This window comes from Schistocerca piceifrons, chromosome X (genome assembly GCF_021461385.2).
Source record: "Schistocerca piceifrons isolate TAMUIC-IGC-003096 chromosome X, iqSchPice1.1, whole genome shotgun sequence".
Taxonomy (NCBI): domain Eukaryota; kingdom Metazoa; phylum Arthropoda; class Insecta; order Orthoptera; family Acrididae; genus Schistocerca; species Schistocerca piceifrons.
In genome coordinates this window covers 61,951,271-61,976,193 of record NC_060149.1, presented here as the reverse complement: position 1 = coordinate 61,976,193, position 24,923 = coordinate 61,951,271, and the positions used below count along the sequence as shown (strand labels likewise).

At 43.5% G+C, this 24,923-nt stretch overlaps 1 protein-coding gene across 1 annotated transcript in view; it reads left to right on the top strand.

The window, feature by feature from the left end:
• Positions 1-24,923, top strand: part of LOC124723063 (ATP-dependent helicase brm-like) — a 256,556-nt gene that overhangs the window by 142,224 nt on the left and 89,409 nt on the right. The window contains exons 17-18 of the mRNA XM_047248240.1: positions 22,494-22,660; positions 22,794-22,982. Of these exons, the coding sequence (XP_047104196.1) occupies positions 22,494-22,660; positions 22,794-22,982 (356 nt within the window). The remainder of the gene's footprint in view (positions 1-22,493; positions 22,661-22,793; positions 22,983-24,923) is intronic.

The following is a 24,923-nucleotide window of genomic DNA, read 5'->3' as shown; positions in this document are numbered from 1 at the left end:
CACCGGGCCAAAACATTATGTTTGATTGTGTTGTTTCCCCATAATGTTGAACCATGTTCTTCAGTTCATCCATTAAGCAGACATGCTATTGATTGTCACCATCATTTTCTTTAGTACAGTCTGGAATTTGTCCCACCAACTGACTTTATCTTTATTGTTCTTGAATGACTTCTGGGCTATCCCATCCAAATAAAAGTACACACTGCCAAACACACCATTCAACCTGTTGCATTTGGTGACTTGGTTGACTCATTTGAGCCATTTCCTCTGGGCTTCACCAGAGTCTCCAGAAAACACTGGCAAATGTGTGATGTGCAGCTGACTTACTACTGTTCTGGAATCCATCTGTATCCTAAATGTACAGCTCTTAGGAATGAAGTACTGCATGTATTCTGGTTCCTGTCCATGTGGATGACAGCTTTTATGTGACCTAATTGGGCACATCATGATGTAGGTGTTTTGAAGTACCTGGCATTTCCACCAAACAGTGTCAGTTCAAACCCGCAATCAAGTCCAAGTGTGAAGGCAGGATCATCAGTGAACTATAACTCTTAGCACAGAAAGCATGTTTATTACTGAAGCTATCATACAGCTAGAACAAAACTGACTTGGGCAGAAAGTGCAACTGTGCATACAAACATCGAATATTCCAAAATATACAGACATTACAAACTTAACAACAATGGGAATTCTGGAAGAAATAATACATAAGATAAAGGAAAGGCACCCACTCACCTGTAGCTGACAGTTATGTGATGCGTCTAAACAAGTAACAGAAACCAGAATTTACACTAGTTTTTGAGCTCTTATTCTTCCTCTAGTATAATTACAGAATTCTCAAATGATGACACAGATACCCTGATGTACGCACCTGTGGTGGAGTATTGATTATTGATAGCAGTTGCCTGGGCATCTGAAGGTGGGGAGGAAATACGGAAGGATGAACAAAGTGAGGAGGATAGTGCAAGGCAGGTCTTTTGATAGATGACTCAGCAGCTGCACAACAAGATGAAAGGAGTTCAGAGGGTAGAGCATATAAGAGGTAGAGAGAGGGACAGGCGGGGAAGGGAGAGGAGGAAAGCAGATGAAAGTAGATTTGAGGATGGAAACAGGGAGGAAAGAGGTAAAGGGGGGAGGGGGGGAGAGAGAGAGAGAGGGGGGGGGGTCAGAAGGCAGTATATGATACGGACAGGGAAGGAGTGATGTAGAGAGAAGAGATAAGGAAGAGGTAATCTGACACAGTGGGAGATGGGTTAGTAGGGCATTACACAAAGGGGATTGCGAGAACACAGAATATACTGGAGAGACAGTTACCACCTGCATAGTTCAGAGAAACTAGTGCAGGAAGGGAGTATTTAAGTGCCTTGCATAGTGAAACAGCTGTTGAAGTCTTGGGTGTTGTCGTGCACATCATGTTCAGCAACTAGATGGTCAAGTTTGCCAGTTTCGCAGAGCCCACATACATTGCAGCACAGTAATTGCAGCATAGCTGATACATAAGATGGCTTCTTTCACATGTGGCTTGCCTTTTATAGAGTAGATAATGCCTGTGGCTGGACTGTGATAGGTGGTGACCATTGGATGTATACACCTTGGTCAACCACAAGGTAAGGGCCTATGAGGTTCAGGAATGGAACAGGACTGGAATATAGGGAAGGATAAGGATTCTGTATGTTGCTGGGTGGTTGAACACAACTGTGAGTGATGTTGGTGGGATTTTGGGTTTGATATCCCACATCTCAGGGCATGACAAGATGTAGTCAAATCCCTGGTGAAGGATGTGGTTGAGCTTTCCAAGGTCGGGGGATACTGGATGATCAGAGTGTGCTGGTTGGTGTCTGTTAGCAGATGTACTAGACTCAGAGGAGGAGATCGTGTAGGATGGATGAGCTGTGAATAACATACTGTGTGTGTGTGTGTGTGTGTGTGTGTGTGTGTGTGTGTGTGAATAAATGCTCTGGTAAGGTTACTGGTACATTTCGACAAACCCGGCTGTCTACTGCAGATGTGACATTTACATCTATGTACATACTTTGCTAGCCACTGTACAGTGTGTGGCAAAGGGTACCCTGTACCACTAACAGTAGTAGTTTCCTTTCCTGTCCACTTGCAGGTAGAACAAGTAAGAAACAACTATGTATGTATCTCCGTATGAGGCCTAATTTGTTGTGTTGTATCTTCATGGTCCTTACGCGAAATGTATGTTGGCAGCAGTTGTAGTGCTCTGCAATCATCTTCAAGTGCCAGTTCGCTAAAATTTCTCTACATTGTTCCTCATAAAAAGTGTCGCCTTCCCTCCAGGGATTCCCATTGGAGTTCCTGAAGTATGTCCGTAACATGTGATGTTCGAACCAACTGCTAACAAATCCAGCAGCCCGCATCTGAATTGGTGTGGTATCTTTCTTTATTCTTTCCTGAGCAGTACTCAAGGATAGTTTACACTAGCTTCCTATATGCAGTCTCCTTTACAGGTGAACCACACTTTTGTAAAATTCTCCCAATAAATGGAAATTGCCTATTTGCCTTCCAAATCCCAGACCTCACATGGTCATTCCATTTCATATTGCTTTGCAGTGTTATGCCGGGATATTTAAACAACATGACTGTGTCAAGCAGGATGCTAATAATGCTGTATCTGAACATTACAGGTCTGTTTTTCCTACTCTTCCACGTTAACATACATTTTTCTACATTTAGAGCCAGCTGCCATTCATCACACCAACTAGAAATTTTGTCCTAGTCACCTTGTATCCTCCTCAACGATGACACTTTCGTGTATACCACAGCATCATTAGCAAACAACTGCAAATTGCTGCCACCCATGTCCGCTATATCATCTATGTTTATAGAAAATAATAGCAATCCTACCACACTTCCCTGGGGCACTCGTGACGATACCCTTGTCTCTGATGAACAATTGTTGTCAAGGACAACATACTGGCTTCTATTACTTACGAAGTCTTCGAGCCACTCTTATATCTGGGACTCTATTCTGTATGCTTGTACCTCCATTAACAGTGGGATACCATGACAAATGTTTTTTGGAAATCTAGGAATATGGAAACAGCCTGTTGCCCCTCATCCATAGTTCTCAGTATATCGTGTGAGCAAAGGGCAAGCTGTGTTTCATATTTGTGGTGAGGCTGTAAGTAAGGGACTTTTTGACATAGTACTGGTGACAGCGGTCAAAGTAGGGGTACTGCTGGTGCACTTGACATGAATTAACATGTTTATCGAGCCATCTGAGAGGTGGAGATTGATGTCTAGGATGATGGCTTGTTGAGTTGAGAAGGACCAGGTGAAGTGAATTTGAGAGTAGGTGTTGAGGTTATGAAGGAAAGAGCGAAGGTTGTTCCTGCCATGAGGCCAGTTCATGGAAATGTGATCAGTAAATCTAAACCAGGCAAAGGGTCTTAGGTGTTGATTGGATAGGAAGGATTCCTCCAAATAGTACATAAATAAATTGGCAAAAGTGGTGCCATTCAAGTGCCCATGGCAGTAGCATGGATTTGTTTATAGATTTGGCTTTTGAAAGTGAAGGAGTTGTGGATCAGGGTGGTGTTGTCTAGGAGGATTACGGGAGAGGTAGTGGGTTTGGTATTAGGACGACATTTGGAAAGGTAGTGTTCCATGGTCACAACACCATGGACATTGGGAGTTTTGGTGTATAAGGAGTACACAGCTGCAGTGAGCAAGAATGAGTCTGGTAGTAACAGGATGGGAATTGTGGGAAGATGGGAGGATATAGAAAATAGTTTCAAGGTGTTGGTCAACTAAGAGAAAACTAAGGGAGAGGTTTGTTCTGCGTTAACGTTGTACCAAGCCAGTATGGGATGACCAGTAGGAAGACCTGTCAGGGGTAGGGTTTTGAAAGTTCAGTGAGTAGGTAAAATGTTGGAGGAAGGGGGGGGGGGGGGGGTTCCACTTCCTGGTGTGAGTAGGGAGGTACATTCGGGTGTCACGTTTTGGAATGGATCTTAGACCTTGAAAAGCTGCTGAAGGTCATGTTGGACTTCGGCAATGGGATCATGGTTGTAAGGTTTGTATGTAGGGCTGTCAGAAAATTCATGGATACTCTTAGCCAAGGCACTACGGTTCATGAGCACAATGATGAAGCGTTAGTCTGTGGGAAGGATGATAAGGTATGGATCGGTTTTCTGATTAAGGAGAGCTGAGTGTTCTATAGGAATGATTCTGGACTCAGCATGGAAGGATCTGAGAAAGGAAGATGAGGTGAGGTTAGAAGGAAGGAATTCCTGGAAGGTTACCAGAGGTTGACTGGGTGGAAGGGGAGGAGGAACTATTTTAAATAAGATTGTATATGAGATTTTGGTTGGCTGTTGTCAGTGGCAGAAATGTTTCCACTGTAGTGAACAGGTAAAGGGGAAAAGGTCCTTTACAAGTCTGGCATGGTTGAATTTAGATTTAGGTCTTTAGAAAATGCTGACACTTTTCCAATGGTCAGGGTTTTGAATGAAGGGTTGACAACTACGGTAAAGGATGGGTTTGCTGGAGCAATGTGTTTCATTGAGGGCAGAGGAAGATTTTGGGGATGTGGAAGGAAGAATAAGTCAGCAAGGCAAAGTCAGGGAACTATGAGTGGTTGATGGGGGAGGAAGCAGATCAGTGTGGTAGAACCTTTCTTGACTGTAGGTTATCCCACGTGGGTGTAGCACGGGAGTAGCTGGGACAGCTTCCTCGATGGTACATGGGATACTGTTAAAGTGCTGAAGGGCAAGAGTTTTTATTGCAGAGGTAGCATGCATGATTTTGTGGTCACAGAAAGGATTGTACGATAGCAGTACAGGCAGTCAAGTGTGGTTTTAGCATGGATTGTATGATTATGAAGGACCAGATTGGTGAATGTTAGGGACCGGTGGAACTGGAAACAATGAAGCTTCTTGTGGTAGGATGGGTGCTCATTAAGTGGGATATCATGTGCCAGACAAGTTTTTAGAAAGAAGATGTGTGGTTAGAGTTTTGCTACAGCAAAGGAGTGTTTTTGGAATTGGCAGAGTCATTAGAATGAGCAGGGATTGATGACTGGGTGGACGGGAGACAAAAGGAGTGACTGAAAAAATAGTAAAAGTAGTTTAAAAAGGTTGAAAATAAGCAGATGAAAATTAATGATTAACATCTTATAATGGAAATAAATCGTATGTATTATATAGAGAACTCTATGGGAAGTTGGAAGGAAAGTCAGAAAATGTTTTGAAAAAGCATGAAGTAGTAGGCACACTTGAAAATCGGTATTTTCGATCGCAAATTGGCATGCACAATGGTAAATAATTGTGCGTGTTCGGCTAAACAGTCAAGTTGGGGTCCACAAGTTGTTAGTGGAGAATTTGTTAAAAAAGTCACTTGAATGAACCTACAGAACATCATTGTCCATCCCTATTCCAGTCCTGTCCCAGTGCTGCACCCCATGGGTCATTTCCTTGTGAAAAATTGCCTGTTGGCTTTTGCCGCCAGTTCCTCAGCTGGTACCATAGATGGTGGTGTAAGCATCTTAATGTAACTGGGGTTGGCTACAAAAGACAGATGAATCACAATACAACAGCTATGGTTTGAGTTGCACATTACACCATCCATACTTTTCAATGTGCATGACTGCACAAATTCAGCAGTCAACAGTTTGGTAAAGTCGTCCACCGTGGCAAGGTCATACCACATTGAATGGGAAAAATGGATTTTGGATTTCTAATTCTTCTGATATGCCAAAAACCACATAAAAAGCAAAATGACAACAGTTTTTAATTCTCCTCGGGCCAAAAACTGCATAGAAAGCAAAATGACATTGGTTTTTTAATCATTGTGAGACTGGCACAAGACATGTTCAGTACGCTGTCCACCACTTTCTGCCACAAGTTGAAATTAAGGAAGAGCATGTTGCACAGTAGATCGGAGTGTCTCAGGGGTCATGTTCAGAAAGCATTAAACAATGTATGCCTTCAGTTCAGTGACATTAGTAATTGGAACACTGAACACATCTTTCAGATAACCCAACAGCCAGAAGCCACACAGATTAAGATCAGATGATCTGTATAGCCAGGCTGTAGGGAAATGACGGCTGATAATTCTAACACTTCCGAAATGCCTCTTCAGCAGCCACGTCACTGGCTGTGGAGCTACACCATCATGCATAAAAATGATCCTGCCCACACATCCACGCTGTTGCAGGTCTGTTACGGCTTTGGTGCACAAAAGACTCTCATAGCGTTTACCGGTGGTGGTACAGGTGACAGGGCCTGCTGGGCTCGTCTCCTCAAAAAAATATGGGTCTATGATAAATGATGCCATCAACCCGCCCCACACAGTCACCTTTGCAGAATGAAGTGATACCGGTTGATGTGTGTGCAGATTGTCTGTTGCCCATATTCTGCAGTTCTGCATATTGACATATCCTTAAAGATGGGAAGTGGGCTTCGTCTGTCTGTGGAATCTACTGTGTCAGTTCATTGTCCTGTTCAATGTGAGCCAGAAATTCCATTTGTGTTGCTGGCAGGTCAGCAAGAAGCCAATCTTGAACGTTGGTGATTGTGCATGGATAGCAGTTCAGGATGTTTCATAGGATTTTATGCACTGTGCTCACGGGAATGTCCAATGCTTGGGCAGTCCCCTGTGCACTGCATGTTTGCACACCACCAATCAACCTCTCCTGCAAAGATGGGCCACATCTTCAACAGATGCTGAATCAACTGCTTTCCGCCCTCTACCGCAATGAACTTCAAAAGAACCTGCCTTTTAAAATTTTGTAGTCATTTTCTCCAGACCCTTAGCAAACATTGGGCCAAAGCCTTTTTTCATACCCTTAAATGTATGGAACTTCAGCAGGGATACCGGTACACTGTCACTGTTCTTGTAAAAAATCTTTACCAGCAGCACATGATCCTTCTTAGAGACAATTGTGTTGGTCGTCTTTGACACAAACTGAGGAACAACTGTGTGCCTTGCATCTGTTGGTATGCTTATTCTGACGCTTGCAGCACCATCTATTGATCGAATTTTCATTAATATTTTTTTCATGTTGTGTCTCCCTGCCCTGTATATGCTGCAAGCTAACTACATACAGTACATTTTGAACATGAATTTAACAATGATGAATTGATAAATTACACTCCTGGAAATGGAAAAAAGAACACATTGACACCGGTGTGTCAGACCCACAATACAAGCGAGGGCGTATAGTGGGCATGCGGGAGGCCGGGTGGACGTACCGCCGAATTGCTCAACACGTTGGGCGTGAGGTCTCCACAGTACATCGATGTTGTCGCCAGTGGTCGGCGGAAGGTGCACGTGCCCGTCGACCTGGGACCGGACCGCAGCGACGCACGGATGCACGCCAAGACCGTAGGATCCTACGCAGTGCCGTAGGGAACCGCACCGCCACTTCCCAGCAAATTAGGGACACTGTTGCTCCTGGGGTATCGGCGAGGACCATTCGCAACCGTCTCCATGAAGCTGGGCTACGGTCCCGCACACCGTTAGGCCGTCTTCCGCTCACGCCCCAACATCGTGCAGCCCGCCTCCAAAGGTGTCGCGACAGGTGTGAATGGAGGGACGAATGGAGACGTGTCATCTTCAGCGATGAGAGTCGCTTCTGCCTTGGTGCCAATGATGGTCGTATGCGTGCTTGGCGCCGTGCAGGTGAGCGCCACAATCAGGACTGCATACGACCGAGGCACACAGGGCCAACACCCGGCATCATGGTGTGGGGAGCGATCTCCTACACTGGCCGTACACCACTGGTGATCGTCGAGGGGACACTGAATAGTGCACGGTACATCCAAACCATCATCGAACCCATCGTTCTATCATTCCTAGACCGGCAAGGGAACTTGCTGTTCCAACAGGACAATGCACGTCCGCATGTATCCCGTGCCACCCAACGTGCTCTAGAAGGTGTAAGTCAACTACCCTGGCCAGCAAGATCTCCGGATCTGTCCCCCATTGAGCATGTTTGGGACTGGATGAAGCGTCGTCTCACGCGGTCTGCACGTCCAGCACGAACGCTGGTCCAACTGAGGTGCCAGGTGGAAATGGCATGGCAAGCCGTTCCACAGGACTACATCCAGCATCTCTACGATCGTCTCCATGGGAGAATAGCAGCCTGCATTACTGCGAAAGGTGGATATACACTGTACTAGTGCCGACATTGTGCATGCTCTGTTGCCTGTGTCTATGTGCCTGTGGTTCTGTCAGTGTGATCATGTGATGTATCTGACCCCAGAAATGTCTCAATAAAGTTTCCCCTTCCTGGGACAATGAATTCACGGTGTTCTTATTTCAATTTCCAGGAGTGTATATTTCAGATGTAAATTTTGTCTTAAAACTAGCAAGACCCTTCTTGGAGAAAATGTTCCTGTGGACTTCAATTTCCTCTGACAAATATACTCTTCTGTAACTGGGATGTGGCTTCACTCCACTGGCCTATGAAACTTAACAAGTATAGGTCACGACGTTGGGATCACAGATTTACCTCAAACTTTGTACACCTTTAGTGTACAACAACATAATGTGTAAGTAGTAACATGCATTACATCAGCGGTTCCAAGAAAATCGCAAAAGAAGTTTCACGGGTCTATTATATAGCTGATGTATCTGTGAGTGGGTGCCAGGCGTTAGTGTTGGAGTTTCATAAAATTAACAAATATGGAGCGACAGTTTGGTTCCCGCTCAGACCTTAATTTTTGTACTGCGAGTGTAACTGTTGTGATAGTCAAAAAATTTTCACCTGCACTATTCAGTCTTGCTACGTTAGCAACGTCTTACCACTACGCAGGTTAACTGCCAAATGAACCCTGCTTCTGTGTGTGCAGCTCAAAGCGTCGAGTTGCAACATAGTTCCAGGTACCTTGCCAGAATCCATGTATAAGGGATTTTGCAAATCATGACAAGCATACATTCTCTGGAAAACTCAGTGTGTTTCTTTTTTTGTTTGTCGATAACTATGACTATGTTTGCCCTAATAATTTCATTAAAAATAGTGAGTAGTAAAATTACATGAAATTCACTAAAATTCATGCCAGTACATGTTTTTTAATTATATTGCTTCTTAAATATCATATAAATTAAATAATATGACCAGTGATGAAAAAATTATAGATTAAATATTAAGTTTGAGCGGTCAAACTGTCGTCTCATACACATTCATGTTATGTAGCTCGAAAGCTAACCTCTTGACCACCAAGAACTCTGACATCCTGTACCAATGCACAGACACAGCTTGTACATAATACATGTGTAAAACTTCTCTTGAGTTTTTCTAGCAATTGTCAGAGTAGTGAACCTTACTATTTGCGCATTATGTTGTTTTAATGGCCTAGTGAAGGTGTACAAAGTTTGAAGTAAATCTGTGATCCCAATGTCGTGGCCTCCTCTTGTTAGTAGTTTACTTGCACTGGCATTGTTCTTTATGTATTTGTGTCTGTAGCTAGAGTATTAGTGTATTCACAGACTCTCTTGTTGTAATTTATTTGTTAGCTCCTTTTAAGTTGGTAATAAAGTCAGCAATATTAAATCAGATGTGACTACTTTGAATTCATGTACAAGAAGATTCAAGGCTGAAACCTAGTGAGGTGTTGCAGTGATAACCCATCTGATAGTCCAGATTTAGGATCTCCATGATTTCTCAAAATCACTTGCAGCAAATTCTGTGTTTGTTTCTTTGAAAAGAACATGGTCTATTTCCTTTCCTGTTTCTCGATCTGAGTGTGCTCTCCTGTGTTGTTTATGTTGTATGCAGACGGCTTTTTACTAAACCTACTTCACTTACAAGGCTTTGGGGTTTTTAAAAAAACTGTCCGTAGCTTGTCTGCCCACTTTGGGCAACAAGCATTACCTACGTAGATTCTTCTAGGTGGGCAATTATGCTCCCATAAAATGTTTCAATCTCCTGATGCCTGTAATAGGATATGTTTGATACACTATTTATTCTTTTAAACTGCTTACCGTTACTTGGCACTTCCAACAAACCCTATCTTTTTGGATCCTGGCCTCACTTGCCATGAATTATTGTTATTTTCATTTGAATATTTTCTAGTTCTCAAATTCAGTTGCAGCAGCTTCTTTGTTGTGTCCACCAGTGTTGCCTTTATCCTACTAATTATTGTGATTACTAGAGTTTCCTCTTGTTATAACCTTGGTCAAGTGGTGTGATTGGTAGCAATTAAAATCACATGTTGCAGTAACAACTCTTTGTTTATTAACCTTGAACTAAAGTCAGTACAGGTTCAGAGGACAAAAGTCCACACTTGAGTACAATTGAAGTCCGTCTTGACGATGTGTAGTGGGTACCCATTAAGGTGAAGTCTACAGTCGTTGGAAGTGATGATGAAACAGGAGGTATCCTGGATGATCAACAACACTGTACTATGAGGTTGTAAGCTCATTGGCCCTCGTGACCCAGGCCCAGGTCCAGGTCCAGGTCCAGGTCCAGGCCCAGGCCCAGGAGCAGCTGATAGATGTCCAACAGCTGATGATCCCGGGGAAGGCATGAGATGGCACTGTCTAATGAGTAGCAAGTGATAGCGTTGTGGTCTGAAATGTAGAATTGAGGTGGCTGATGGTTGGTTTGGAGCTCAGAGTGGAACTGGCTGTTGAGCGGCGACTTAAGTACTCGTCGGTGGGGGAATACAGGCAGTGCGTCATGTGGACATGTGATTTCTTGGATGCAAATAAGTGTCTGCAACTGCATATCTGATTACCACGACCTTTGTGCTACATATTAGTGCAGCTTGTGCCTGCAGCCGCTGTGGCAGTTGCAGGAGGCTTGGCGGTAAACAGCCCAGCAAAACTTCTGTTGAGGAACAACCTCTAGAGTAACAGTAGGGGCCATATCTGTCTAGTGAAGCACCATCAGTGAGTGCGGTGGCTGAATATGCAGGGCTCAGCCCTGCATACATTACGCATTCCTCACTTTTATTTCTTCATTAATTCATTAAAGGACGTCCCGATTCTTCCTTCCATTACTTCTCTCTGTCCATCTTTTCTACTATCCTTTGCAGTGATAAAATTATAAATTGTGGTGCACTGCAATCATGGAAGTATATAGTAACCAAATAGCAGCTCCAGTTAGTAATCACATATTTCATAATTTAGCAAGATGTTGGTACTGCATAAACATTTTAGAGTTGAGTGTAAAATACTTTCAGATGACTGGATGTGTCATCTTACTATACAGAGGCACCAAGGAAAGTAATATTAATAACACTTAACTGGCTTCTGCACTCGGTGTGTTTACTTTAGTTTTATCTGCTAGCAGTCCTTATAAGACACAAGGCAACAAACATCCAATGAAAAGATTGACATCCAAAGACAAAATGTTTATAAATCCTCACATCTACTGCTCGCCACCACCCATAGTCCTTGTGTGGTATCAATTTGGAGAATATCAACAATGGCCCAACTTTGCCAGAATTATGAATTAATCAGTGTCTGACTGGGCCTGCTGTTTGGTTACTATATATTTACACCATTGCAGCACACCATGTGACAAAGTAATCTTGCACTAAACAGTTTATAATTTAATCATTGCAAATTATATTAGAAATGATGATCTGGGTTAAGTACTGGAAGGAAAATTTGAAACATTTAATGAATCAAAGCAGAAGTAAAGGTGACGAAGGAAACCATAGTAAATGCAATAATTATTCAAACAAAGGAGACATTGACAGATAGAACAGAGAAGCTGCAACAACTGAATGTAAGAAACATAACACGTTCAAATTAAAATCAACACTATTTCACAGCAATAGAGGTCAGGTTTCAAAAACAAATAGTGTGTTCATGGGCATGTCAAGGAAAGGTAAGCACTTTGAAAAGATAAATAGTGTACCAAATGTATTATACTACAGGCATTAATTCTTTTGGGAAGCTTCAAGATGTTTAAATATTTACTGGGACAAAAAGTACCCACCTGTAGAGATTTGTATAGGAATTCCTTGTTTGCCCAAAGTACATGGGTGAACAGATGAAGTGCTGAACAGTTTAGTATTGAACACTGAATATATTTTGTGGAACATGCAGTGCACTGTGAAGTTAACCTGTAAGAAGACTTTGTTTACCTTTGCTAATACTCATTTCTCTTCTTGCTTTCAAAATGATGTTCTTCTGTCAGTATTGTGTGGACACTTTAACATGGAAACTTTAGGTGGAAGCCATTTTGAACTATAGTTGCATAAGATACTGATAAAGGTTAGACCTGTAATGCTTCATTTATGCCGCTGACAGTCTCATTAAGCAATTACAGTAACCATTATCAAATGCTTTGTGTACTTTGCCATGTATTGTTTGTTGTTTTTTCTGTTCTATTTTGAAATGAGTGAAGAGATACATAGTAGAATTTGAGTACGATAAAAAAAAAATGGCGAACACTATTGCAATGTGTTTCGTTGAAGTACAAGATGTGGCTGTAGACTGCCAGCTTGCCGAGAGTGAGGCGGCACTTAATTCCTCACACTGCTTCTCTCCCCAAGGTGGTCCTAAGCCCTTCTTTGTTCACACTTGCTGCCCATTGCCATGTTAAAGTGTTCACAACAAATCAATATTGAAACTGAGTAGACAATATGCTAGTTGCATTAAGTCAGTACTACCTTTAGGGTCACTCACTACATCATCCCTGCAGGAGAAATGTCAGTGTAAGGATATATAAATGACTGGTATAATAGCATCAACTGGATTGAATGTTTGCCATTTGTCTGCCATTAATCTGGGAAGATTACCATACAGGCGGGTATTGTAGCAGATCCAAGACGAACACAAAAGATGACATTTTCCTTGATTTTCGTTTTCTTCAGTGCTACAGTTTTGCAGCAGCTCCAGAATTTTTGGATAAACCACTTAATTTCCATCCTTTCCGGTCTGTCACCGCAGCCATGTTCACAGCTCATGAGAGGTGCTATATTGCCATACTCTGTGCCCATACAGTGGAAAGCCAGTGAATGACCCTTGGGGCGCAGGTGGTGGCACACAGTGGAAATGGAAAAGTGATAAACTGCTCTTGAAGTCTAGTTGTATATGACTAATTTTTCCAGAATCATTCATGGGTTTTGTGGGGAAGTTAATTTATTTCATAAAACAACAAAATTCTACTTTTGTATCAATCACTGTGGTAATAATATTGTTAAAAAAGCAATGAATATAGAATAGCTGTGTAAGGTAAATGATAATCCCTTATGACTGTTACAGCCTTAAATGAGTAAAACTGTTCCAAATAAAGTTTCTGCTGACATCAACTTGTGTTTTGCAGTCACTGAATCTCCGTATTGAACATAAGAATTCAATATCTTTTACTTTTTAGTTCATTACTGATTCTGATGACCTCATATTCAATGGGATGTTAAACCCTAATCATCCTTCTTTCTTTTGGCACAAGTTCTTGAGCTTTACTAGTTAAAAACCACTTTTAAACTGAAGTCTTGTGATGAGCTTTATGAGGAAGATTTGTTTCCACTCACTGCAGAAAAGATATCGTGCACATGCATGTGATTTTGAATGGGTGATCAATATTGCATGAAATGTTGTTATCCATATATATCTATGGAATTATTTTCAGTCAGGCATCAACAGAAACTAGAACTGAAAACATGTTAAACATTTTCTTTGACTTGTGGATGTCCTGAAAATGTTTCTGAAGTGGCCGGAAATATCATTTAGTGTGAATGGTTACCTTTCAAAATTTCTCTATGTTCAATGTGTGTTATAAATTTTGGAGCTCTAACAAATTTAGTGCCTCTCATAAAAATACCAAGAAACCAGTGCTTTGTCTGACTATAGCCAATACACCATCCACATCTACAGATATCTATTACAAATCCACATTGTCAGTGAGTAATGCATAAATGCAATAATATCTGCTTCTGCTCTTGTGTCTTTCTTTGAAACTACTCCATTGACACAATTGAATGATTAGGCTTCTATCAGCTCTGTGGATATAAACTACCAAGTAAGCAATGCTAGAAGGGATGACACATTAATTCAAATCTAAGAAACTGCCATACAATTTTATGAAGGGTGTACAATTTTCTTTGTAATGTTATTAGACATTTCTTGAATTCCCCCCTGCGCGTCCGGGGATTAGAATAGGCCCGCGGTATTCCTGCCTGTCGTAAGAGGCGACTAAAAGGAGTCCATCCCCCTCACGGGGGTAGTTCGCGCCTGCGTCCGGAGACGGACGGTTCCACGACCTATCATTGTGGTCCTTTTGGTTTTTTCACTTCTCGTTTCTTCCTTCCTTTTGTTGGTTCCTTTCTTTGCTCTTCTCCACCTCACTGTCTTCCTTACTCTTTCCCTTGCCTTCTCCTTGCCTTCTCATTGCCTTTTTCTCCTTGCCTTCTCATTGCCTTTTTCTCCTTGCCTTCTCATTGCCTTTTTCTCCTTGCCTTCTCATTGCCTTCTTCTCCTTGCCTTCTTATTGCCTTCTTCCCCTTGCTTTCTCATTGCCTTCTTCTCCTTGCCTTCTCTGGTCTCCGCCTCAGCGTTTGAGACAGTCTGTCCTCTTTCTCCCTCTCTCTCTTCTTTTTCCTCTTCTTCCTTCCTCCCTGTGCGTGTCTGAAGGCCGACCCACGCGTTCGCACGCGTAGCCGGTGACGGGGTAACGCGTAAGTCCCCGCCCTGGGTAGACATGTAAGGCACGCGCGTACCCCCTGGTAAAGGCCAGGCCCGGGGAGGGGTGATTGCCTGAGCTGATACCTTCTGACCATGCCGATTGGTCCCTCCGTCTGTTTCTCGGGAGGTGTGACCTGAGGTGTAAACATTCACCTAAGGCGGGAGTGCCCTCTGAGAGGGTCCCCACAAGGAAGGAGCGCGCCATCGGAGACGCTGGCAATCATGGGGGATTCCTCCGCAATGGATTCTACTCCATCTCTTTCGACTTCGACCCAAAAACGGAAACGTGACCAGCCAACAGTGACAAAAGTACTACCGCCTGCCCCACAGTTCCTCGTAGTTTCTCGAACTGAGGACGGAAAGGATTTTTCCTCTGTCAACCCTTTCGTTATTCAGAAGGGCGTAGATGCCATAGCCGGATCTGTCAAATCCTGTACCAGGTTGCGTAACGGCACCTTATTACTGGAAACTGAGAATGCCTTTCAGGCACAAAAACTGCTTCGGGCCACCCTCCTGTACACGTTCCCTGTCCGGGTGGAGGCCCACCGAACTTTGAATTCGTCTCGTGGTGTGGTCTATACTGACTCCCTCGACGGATTGACTGACGAGGAGCTTCAATCATTCCTCGCTGAGCAGGGCGTGACGGCTGTCCATAGGGTCATGAAAAAGGTCAACAATGACCTTGTACCGACCCGGACAATTTTCTTGACCTTCGATAGTGTTAAGCTGCCATCGCGCATCAAGGCGGGCTACGAGGTTATTTCTGTTCGCCCCTATATCCCGACACCTACGCGCTGCTACCAGTGTCAGCGTTTCAATCACACTCGACAGTCTTGTTCCAATGCGGCTAAATGTGTCACCTGTGGCAGGGATGCCCATGAGGGTGACTGTCCACCTCCGTCTCCTCGTTGTGTGAACTGTCAGGGTGACCATGCAGCATCCTCCCGCGACTGTCCTGTCTATAAGGAAGAACGCTGTATCCAGGAAATTCGGGTCAAAGAGAAAGTGTCCACCTCGGCTGCTCGCAAGCTCTTGGCTAGTAGGAAGCCCACGCTGCTCCCAGCGGGGAAATACAGTACTGTCCTCGCCTCTCCTCGGACTACCCGGGAGGTAGCAACCCAGACATGCGATCTGACCTTCAGCACCACGGTCGTCCGTTCGGCCAGTGCTAAGATCACGCGGTCGACGTCTCCTCTTCCTCCCATCACCCCACAGACACGAGCACCTTCTTCAGCTTCTGCTAAAACGAAGACACCGAAGTCAGATGCACGGGCCTTCAAGAAGGAACCATCCCGTGCAGACTTCCTCCGTACCTCGACCTCACAGCCTTCGACCGGTACTTCCACTACACGTCCTTCCAAAAAGGCGCATAGGAAGCACAGTTCTCCTTCCCCGCCACGGCGCATTTCTTCTCTTGTGCCACCCAGCGGCTGCCGCCCCAGGCCGTCATCCGTTTCGCCTGGCCGCACCGCTGGTCGCCGTACATCTGGCCGTTCACTGGCGGAGGAAGCTCCCCCTCCCGGCCATCCTCCCGAGATGGCCGATGACCCTATAGACCCAATGGACGATGACTGTCCGCCTACTGATAGCGGCGGCAGTGCTCGCTCGAAGCCAGGCCCTAAGCGGCCTTCGAGGTGACCACTTCTCTCATCTTTCTTTTCTTACGATGGCACTTATTCACTGGAATATTCGCAGCATTCGCTCCAACCGAGAGGACTTCAAGTTGCTGCTCCGCTTGCACCGTCCGCTTGTCGTAGCCCTCCAGGAAACGAAGCTACGCCCATGCGATCAAATTGCCTTGGCACACTACACCTCTGTGCGTTTTGACCTACCCCCTGTGGTAGGTATCCCAGCTCATGGAGGGGTTATGTTGCTGGTCCGGGATGATATTTACTACGATCCCATCACGTTGCACACCGGCCTGCAGGCAGTTGCCATCCGCATTACTCTCCCCACTTTTACGTTTTCCTTTTGTACCGTTTACACTCCATCGTCATCTGCCGTTACCAGGGCAGACGTGATGCAACTTATTGCTCAGCTACCTGCACCATTTTTGTTAACTGGAGACTTCAATGCCCACCATCCCCTTTGGGGCTCTCCAGCATCCTGCCCGAGGGGCTCCTTGTTAGCAGACCTTTTCAACCAGCTCGATCTTGTCTGCCTCAATACTGGCGCCCCTACTTTTCTTTCGGACACATCTCACACCTATTCCCATTTAGACCTCTCTATATGTACTCCCCAACTTGCACGCCGGTTTGAGTGGTATGCACTTTCTGATACATATTCGAGCGACCATTTCCCGTGTGTTATCCATCTCCTGCAGCATACTCCCTCTCCGTGCTCCTCTCGTTGGACCATCTCCAAGGCAGACTGGGAGCTCTTCTCTTCCAGGGCTACCTTTCAGGATCAAACCTTCACAAGCTGCGATCGTCAGGTCGCACACCTCACGGAAGTCATTCTCGCTGCTGCTGAATATTCCATCCCTCACCCTCCTTCTTCTCCACGTCGCGTACCGGTCCCCTGGTGGACCGCAGCATGTAGAGATGCTTTACGTGCTCGTCGACGTGCTTTACGCACCTTTAAGTGCCACCCTACAGTGGCGAATTGTATTAATTATAAACGATTACGTGCTCAGTGTCGTCGTATTATTAAAGAAAGCAAGAAAGCCAGCTGGGCTGCTTTCACAAGCACCTTCAACAGTTCTACCCCTTCTTCTGTTGTCTGGGGTAGCCTGCGCCGGCTATCTGGCACTAAGGTCCACTCCCCAGTTTCTGGCTTGAAGGTCGCGAATGAAGTCCTTGTGGCCCCTGAGGCTGTCTCCAATGCCTTCGGCCGCTTTTTCGCCGAGGTTTCGAGCTCCGCTCATTACCACCCTGCCTTCCTCCCCCGCAAACAGGCAGAGGAGGCTAGGCCACCTGACTTCCGCTCCTCGAATTGTGAAAGTTATAATGCCCCATTCACCATGCGGGAACTCGAAACCGCACTTGGCCGATCACGGTCCTCCGCTCCAGGGCCTGATTCTATTCATATTCAGATGCTGAAGAACCTTTCTCCTGCGGGTAAAGGTTTTCTTCTTCGTACATACAATCGCATCTGGATTGAGGGACATGTTCCCGCATGCTGGCGCGAGTCTATTGTTGTCCCGATTCCTAAGCCGGGGAAGGACAAGCACTTGCCTTCCAGTTATCGACCTATCTCGCTTACCAGCTGTGTCTGTAAAGTGATGGAGCGAATGGTTAACTCTCGATTGGTTTGGCTGCTCGAGTCTCGACGCCTACTTACCAATGTACAATGTGGATTTCGAAGGCGCCGCTCTGCTGTTGACCATCTGGTTACCTTGTCGACCTTCATTATGAATAACTTCTTGCGGAAGCGCCCGACCGCGGCTGTGTTCTTTGATTTGGAGAAGGCTTACGACACCTGTTGGAGGGCGGGCATTCTCCGCACCATGCATACATGGGGCTTTTGCGGTCGCCTCCCTCTTTTTATTCATTCCTTTTTAATGGATCGACAGTTTCGGGTACGTGTGGGTTCTGTCCTGTCCGACACCTTTCGCCAGGAGAATGGGGTGCCACAGGGCTCAGTTTTGAGCGTCGCTCTCTTCGCCATCGCGATCAATCCAATAATGGATTGCCTCCCAGCTGATGTATCAGGCTCCCTTTTCGTGGACGATTTTACCATCTATTGCAGCGCGCAGTGTGCACGTGTCCTGGAGCGCTGTCTTCAGCGTTCTCTTGACCGTCTTTACTCCTGGAGTGTCGCCAATGGCTTCCGTTTTTCTGCCGAGAAGACGGTCTGTATTAACTTCTGGCGCTACAAAGAGTTTCTCCCACCGTCCTTACGACTCGGTCCCGTTGCTCTCCCACTCGTGGAGACAATCAAATTTTTAGGCCTTACCTTTGACAGGAAACTTAGCTGGTCTCCACATGTGTCATATTTGGCCGCCCGTTGTACCCGTTCTTTAAATGTCCTCCGTGTTCTCAGTGGTATGTCGTGGGGAGCGGATCGAACCGTCCTACTTCGTCTATATCGGTCGATCGTCCGCTCCAAGCTGGATTATGGGAGCTTCGTATACTCCTCTGCACGGCCATCCATCTTACGCCGCCTCAACTCCATACAACATCGGGGTTTACGACTTGCGATCGGAGCATTTTATACCAGTCCCGTAGAGAGTCTTCATGCTGACGCTGGCGAATTGCCACTCACCTACCGGCGCGATATACTGCTTTGTCGGTATGCCTGTCGGCTACTGTCAATGCCCGACCATCCGTCTTATCGTTCCTTTTTTGACGACTCTCTTGACCTTCAATACGGGTTGTATGTCTCTGCCTTGCTACCCCCTGGAGTTCGCTTTCGTCGCCTCCTTCAACACCTTCATTTTTCACTCCCTGCAACCTTTCGAGTGGGCGAGAGCCGCACGCCACCTTGGCTCCAGGCTCAGGTCCGCGTTCACCTCGACCTCAGCTCGCTCCCAAAAGAGGTCACCCCCGGTTCGGTCTACCACTCCCGTTTTTTGGAACTTCGTTCGAAGTTCAACAACATGACTTTCATTTATACAGATGGCTCTAAGACCAATGACGGGGTCGGGTGTTCCTTTATTGTCGGGGCACAAAGTTTCCAATACCGGCTCCATGGCCATTGTTCGGTCTTCACAGCTGAGCTCTTTGCCCTCTACCAGGCTGTTCTTTACATCTGCCGCCACCGACATTCTGCTTATGTCATCTGCTCAGATTCCCTGAGCGCCATCCAGAGCCTCAGTGATCCGTACCCGGTTCACCCTTTCGTACACCGGATCCAACGCTCTCTTCAGCAGCTGGTGGACGTCGGTACGCCGGTTAGCTTTATGTGGGTTCCTGGCCATGTCGGTATCCCTGGGAACGAAGCTGCAGATGTCGCGGCCAAGGCTGCGGTCCTCCAGCCTCGGACAGCTTCTTGTTGTGTCCCTTCGTCCGATTTTAGCAGGGTCATTTGTCGGCGCGTTGTGTCGCTGTGGCATGCCGATTGGGCTGCACTTACCGACAACAAGCTTCGGGCCTTAAAACCTCTTCCCGTGGCTTGGACGTCCTCCTCACGCCCTTCTCGGCGGGAGGAGGTCGTTTTAGCAAGGTTAAGAATTGGACACTGCCGGTTCAGCCATCGCCATCTGCTGACGGCTGCGCCGGCGCCGTTCTGCCCATGTGGGCACTTGCTGACGGTTAGACACATTTTAATGTCCTGTCCTGATCTTAACACACTGCGCCTCGATCTTAACCTGCCTAATACTTTCGATGCCATTTTAGCGGATGACCCACGAGCAGCTGCTCGTGTTCTTTGTTTTATCAATTTGACACACCTCGCTAAGGACATTTGATGATGTTTTTTAATCCTATGCCTGTCAGTCTGTCTTTTATTGTGTTTTCCCTTTTAGTTGTTGTTGTCAACTTGTGCCTCGCGGTGCATTCTTAGAGTAGTCAGGGCGCTAATGACCATTGAAGTTGTGCGCCCGAAAACCACAAAAAAAAAAAAAAAAAAATTTCTTGAATTGTGCACTGTAAGAGTTTGACAGCTCATGTTTGATCTAGTGTAGATAAAGAACATATTTTTCACAAATTTTCCCCTACTGTGATGATTCTGTGCTGTATCCTTGCAATCTGCTGAATTATTTCTATATTTTGGTGAATTGTAAAATGTGTCATTTTTGTTTGTCATATTTTGAAGAAACAGCCTCATTTTTCTCTGTTGACTTTGTGCTGGGATTGTAACCTCCCCCTCACTTATCGACCTTAATGACAGTGAAAAATTAAACCGCGTGTACCTAATGGAAATTTGGGAAAAGCAATCGTCACCGAAGTCAATTTGTAGGTAAAGAGGGAGGAAAGGGTTACATCTAAATGAAAGGAAAAATGCAAATGAAACTGGTGGAAATTAATTTTGAAAAGGGGTAAAGTTAATAAAGAAAGTAAATGTGCGGCCGTTACGTTAACAATTAACTAGCGGTAATTAGATATTTGAGATTTGGGGGAAATTACGGTCGCCAGTCCTAAGGACAATTACTATAGTAACTGAAAAAAGAAAGGTTATTACACATACAATTAGCACTAGAAGTGTGGCAACTGAAGGTTGACGCGTGTAGTGTGAAAACTGAAAGTTTGTCAGAAGTAATAAATTTCGCTACACTCTGACTTAATTTAGCAAAACAATTAATAAAACCGGAAAATCGAAAGTTAATTTAGTGACTGAAGTTAATAGTGAGCTTTCTTTCTGAAGCACATCGAAATTCAGTAAAATATGGTTAGTCTTGGACTACCTCAACAATCATTTCAAAAGCTACTTGAATCTACCCAATTTAGAAATAAGAGATTTAATTTTGAACTTGAATTAAATGATTCTGAACAATTAACAATAGTAAAATTTAGTACGTCACAGGTAAGCTAAAATATGGTAACAAAACTCGCACTCTTAATTTGTGCTTGTGCAATCTAAATATTGTAGCCAGCTATGAATACCTTAACTGAACTTTGAAATTAAAGCAGTGAAATCGAATGATGCTGGCGTTTGAATTTCAACAACACTCGGGCTCATTTCGGAAAAGGAAGGGACCCTGCTTGGCAATGCAATTGGGACAATGAGCAACAAAGGTTCATGCTAAGTTGCTGTAATTTTGTGATGCAACAATTTTAAAAGTTTGAAAAACTGAGGTCTGCCATACAGTTCTATAACTTTACGTGCTTCCAGTCTTCCTTGTTGGCTGATTGAAGGTTTGAAGCCGTCGATCGAGGAGGTGGCGACAGTCACTCATTGTCGGCCGTCGCTGTTGCAGAAGCTGGATGTTGGCGCGCCATCGCAAGTCGAGCGCAATTACATGCTGCCAAACCCCGAAAGCGCGGCAACTCGCGGGAGCTTCACACCACACACCTGCTCCACTGCACCACCCCAGCCAGACTCCCTCTGCTCTGTCCGCGCTCCACACGGCAGAGTTAACACTACCAAAGATCCTACACACTTTGGTTCTCCACACGACCTATCGATGTAATGGTTCGATAGCATAGTTTCCCTAGGCCAGACCCAGCATAAAAATACAAATAATCTTTACACAACAAACCAGTTATACATCGACATAAATGCATATATATATATATATATATATATATATATATATATATATATATATACAAATAGTAAAACAATTACAATATACAAAAACACAGAAACGTCATATATTCAGGTAACAAAATAAGGGAAAAAAAATTATAGTACAGTAGATGGAAATACGAGGATATGCATTTCCGGCGTTACAGGATTACCAATTAGTAAAATTCTTAGATGGAAAAATAGATAAAATAAGGGAAAGGCAGCCATTCAGATATAGCAGACAATGCGTGTAGGCCAGTAACACAGAACAGAAAACAGCATTCACACTAGCTTTTGAGTACTTTTTCTAGCAGTAGTGTACACACACACACACACACACACACACACACACACACACACACCCTTGTCAGGAGAGGGGTGTGTGTGTGTGTGTGTGTGTGTGTGTGTGTGTGTGTGTTATTACTAGACAAAGAGCAAGTGCTCGAAAGCTAATGTGAATGCTGTTTTATGTTGTGTGTTACTGTGCTCCATGCATTAATCTGCTGTGAGTGATGGGTTGCCTTTCCCTTATTATATGTAATTAGTCTAATTCATAAGTGTAATAGTGAAAGAAGCTGTCATGTGTTAAGGAGTTGGTTTTGTGTAGTTGATATGTGACACTTCTTGGCACTCATTGCACATACATCGCTGTGATAAATGTTTCAATTTAGTTGATTTTCAAAATTTGATTCATGAATAAGTTATTTGTGCAAGACTACTCTATAACAGATACATTTTGTGGGTTTTATATATTGTAAGAAATACTTCTTTGACAGGTTGAATTAAATGAGGAAGAGACAATACTAATTATACGTCGTCTTCACAAAGTTCTACGCCCATTCTTGTTAAGACGACTGAAGAAAGAAGTAGAATCTCAGTTACCAGATAAAGTTGAATATATAGTTAAGTGTGACATGTCTGGACTTCAGCGTGTTTTGTACACGTAAGTAAAGTTCACAAAGTGTTTTTTTGTAGTGTAATGGATATATGCAATGAATGAGCTGTGAAAGTATATTTTCATATTATAGAAATTCATTTTTACTACATTTTTTTAAACTGTTTTATTTCTTGTTCAGTCACATGCAGAACAAGGGAGTGTTGTTGACAGATGGCTCAGAAAAAGGAAAGCAAGGTAAAGGTGGCACAAAAGCACTTATGAACACCATTATGCAACTTAGGAAATTATGTAATCATCCTTTCCTGTTTCAACACATTGAAAAGGCCTACTGCGATCATATTGGTTATCAAGGAAGTGTTATAGTAGGGTAAGTAGTTACAGATTTTGTGTCAATTGTAGATCATTGTGACATAGTCAGTCACTTGCAGTGCTCTATGTCACGTGATAGAAACAATCAATTTATGTTTCATTAACTGAATTTGTATTTAACTATTAAATTGATGTATTACACAAGTTGAATCTGAACTTTGATAATATATCAAGAGTTTGCCCAAATATTTTTCCTGAATATTTTTATATCTACAACACTGATCCCTTTATGTTATTGTTATGCAATTTTTAGAGTCTTGTATCCTTTTAATTGTTGTTTTCAAAATATAAATCATTACAATGTCAGAAAAAGCTGTGAGAGTATTGAAATACTCTGTAGTATGCAAATTCCCTCATTTGTTGCTGAACAGTGTGTTGGGATTACAGAGATCAGGATTTTGAATAGCTGCTAGAGAGACAATCATAAATTAATTTGTAATATTTTTCTTTATGTTGTAATACAACTGATCTGACGTAGACAGAGGGCACAGTAAACTGAAACGTTTTATTGTTGTAAGGTATCTAAACAATTGGTCTACATTCCTGTATAACCCCACAAAATTTGGTGGTCAGGTGTGTGTTTACCTTTATTATTTATTTAGATTATACATAGTTATTATTTTAGTATCCACATTAGAATGATGTCAATTTATTCCAGTTGTTGCTGTTTGATGTTTATCCATGATTTAACTATGACATTAAAATAACTTATATTTTAGCACTAAAGGTGATTTGTATGGAATAGATCTAGAAAAAACATGCGTAAATATGGGTTTTGTTGAGATTTTCCAGTGCTGCGATGAGGGCCATGGGCTAACACAATCGTCAGCTTTGTGAAAGGGAGATATATGGGTTGCTGGTGACTGTAGCAAAGTCCTATATTTGTGCTTCACCTGTTGATGCAGCTAGGAGTATAGTAAAGAAGTAGGATGAAGATTAAGGTTTACTGCTCTGATGGTGACATAGTCTTAAGAGTGCAAACTCTTGAAAAATCCCAATGGAAAGTAGATGTAGATGTAATTTGGTCATGTCATTTTCAAATGTCTCAGCATTGGTTGTAATTGATTGAAAGGCACCACAAAAAGCTTAAATTATGATGGTTGGATGGGAATTGTACCCACCTGGTACTGCCTTCACCAATGCATGAGCTTTCTTGGTCGAATTTGGTGGAGGTGGAGTGGGGCTGGGAAGTTGATAAACTATATGGGCTAATTGCAGGAAATATAAGGGGCACACAGTCACAATTAAGCCAAATTAGCTGTTTTTGCTGGAGTAAGAGGTATGCATTGATACATTCTTTAGGTTATATCATTTTGATGTCAAGTCATCCTGGAAAAAATAAGTAGCCACATGTATAAAATAATTGAAACAGTGTGTGGATCACAATATGTAGCATATATCTGCAAGTTGTTTCTGACGAGTACTTTTGACAAATCTACAGGTCCTCACAGGGAAACTTTCAGTTAATTACTAGAAATTAATAGTTGCTATCGAGCTTCCTATCGGATAGTAACAGTTTGTAGAGATTTGAATGTAGTTCTTCAGAAAAAAAATCGAGAAATATTATTCAGCTTATACCCTTTGCATTTAGTAGTTTATTTTCCAATTCGTGTTTGGCATGTAAAGAAGAATCTTATTGATAGTATTCACCCTCAAAAGAAATTTGTTGTCCTCACTGTATGACTATGCAGGACACTAGTGAAAATAAACATTGTAGTACAATATAGTTCTGACATATATGTATAAAGATCAGTGAGGCTTAGTAATGACACCATGATTCAAGTTCTAAGAGTAGGATTCAATAAGTAGAGTGGAGAGAAATACTATTGTGAAATTCACTTTATTTCATAATAAATTTGAGTCAAAATTTAAAGATACCTTTCTGAAAACATTGTCCAGCAGTTACATAAAAAAGTAAAACCTGGACTACAAGATTGAT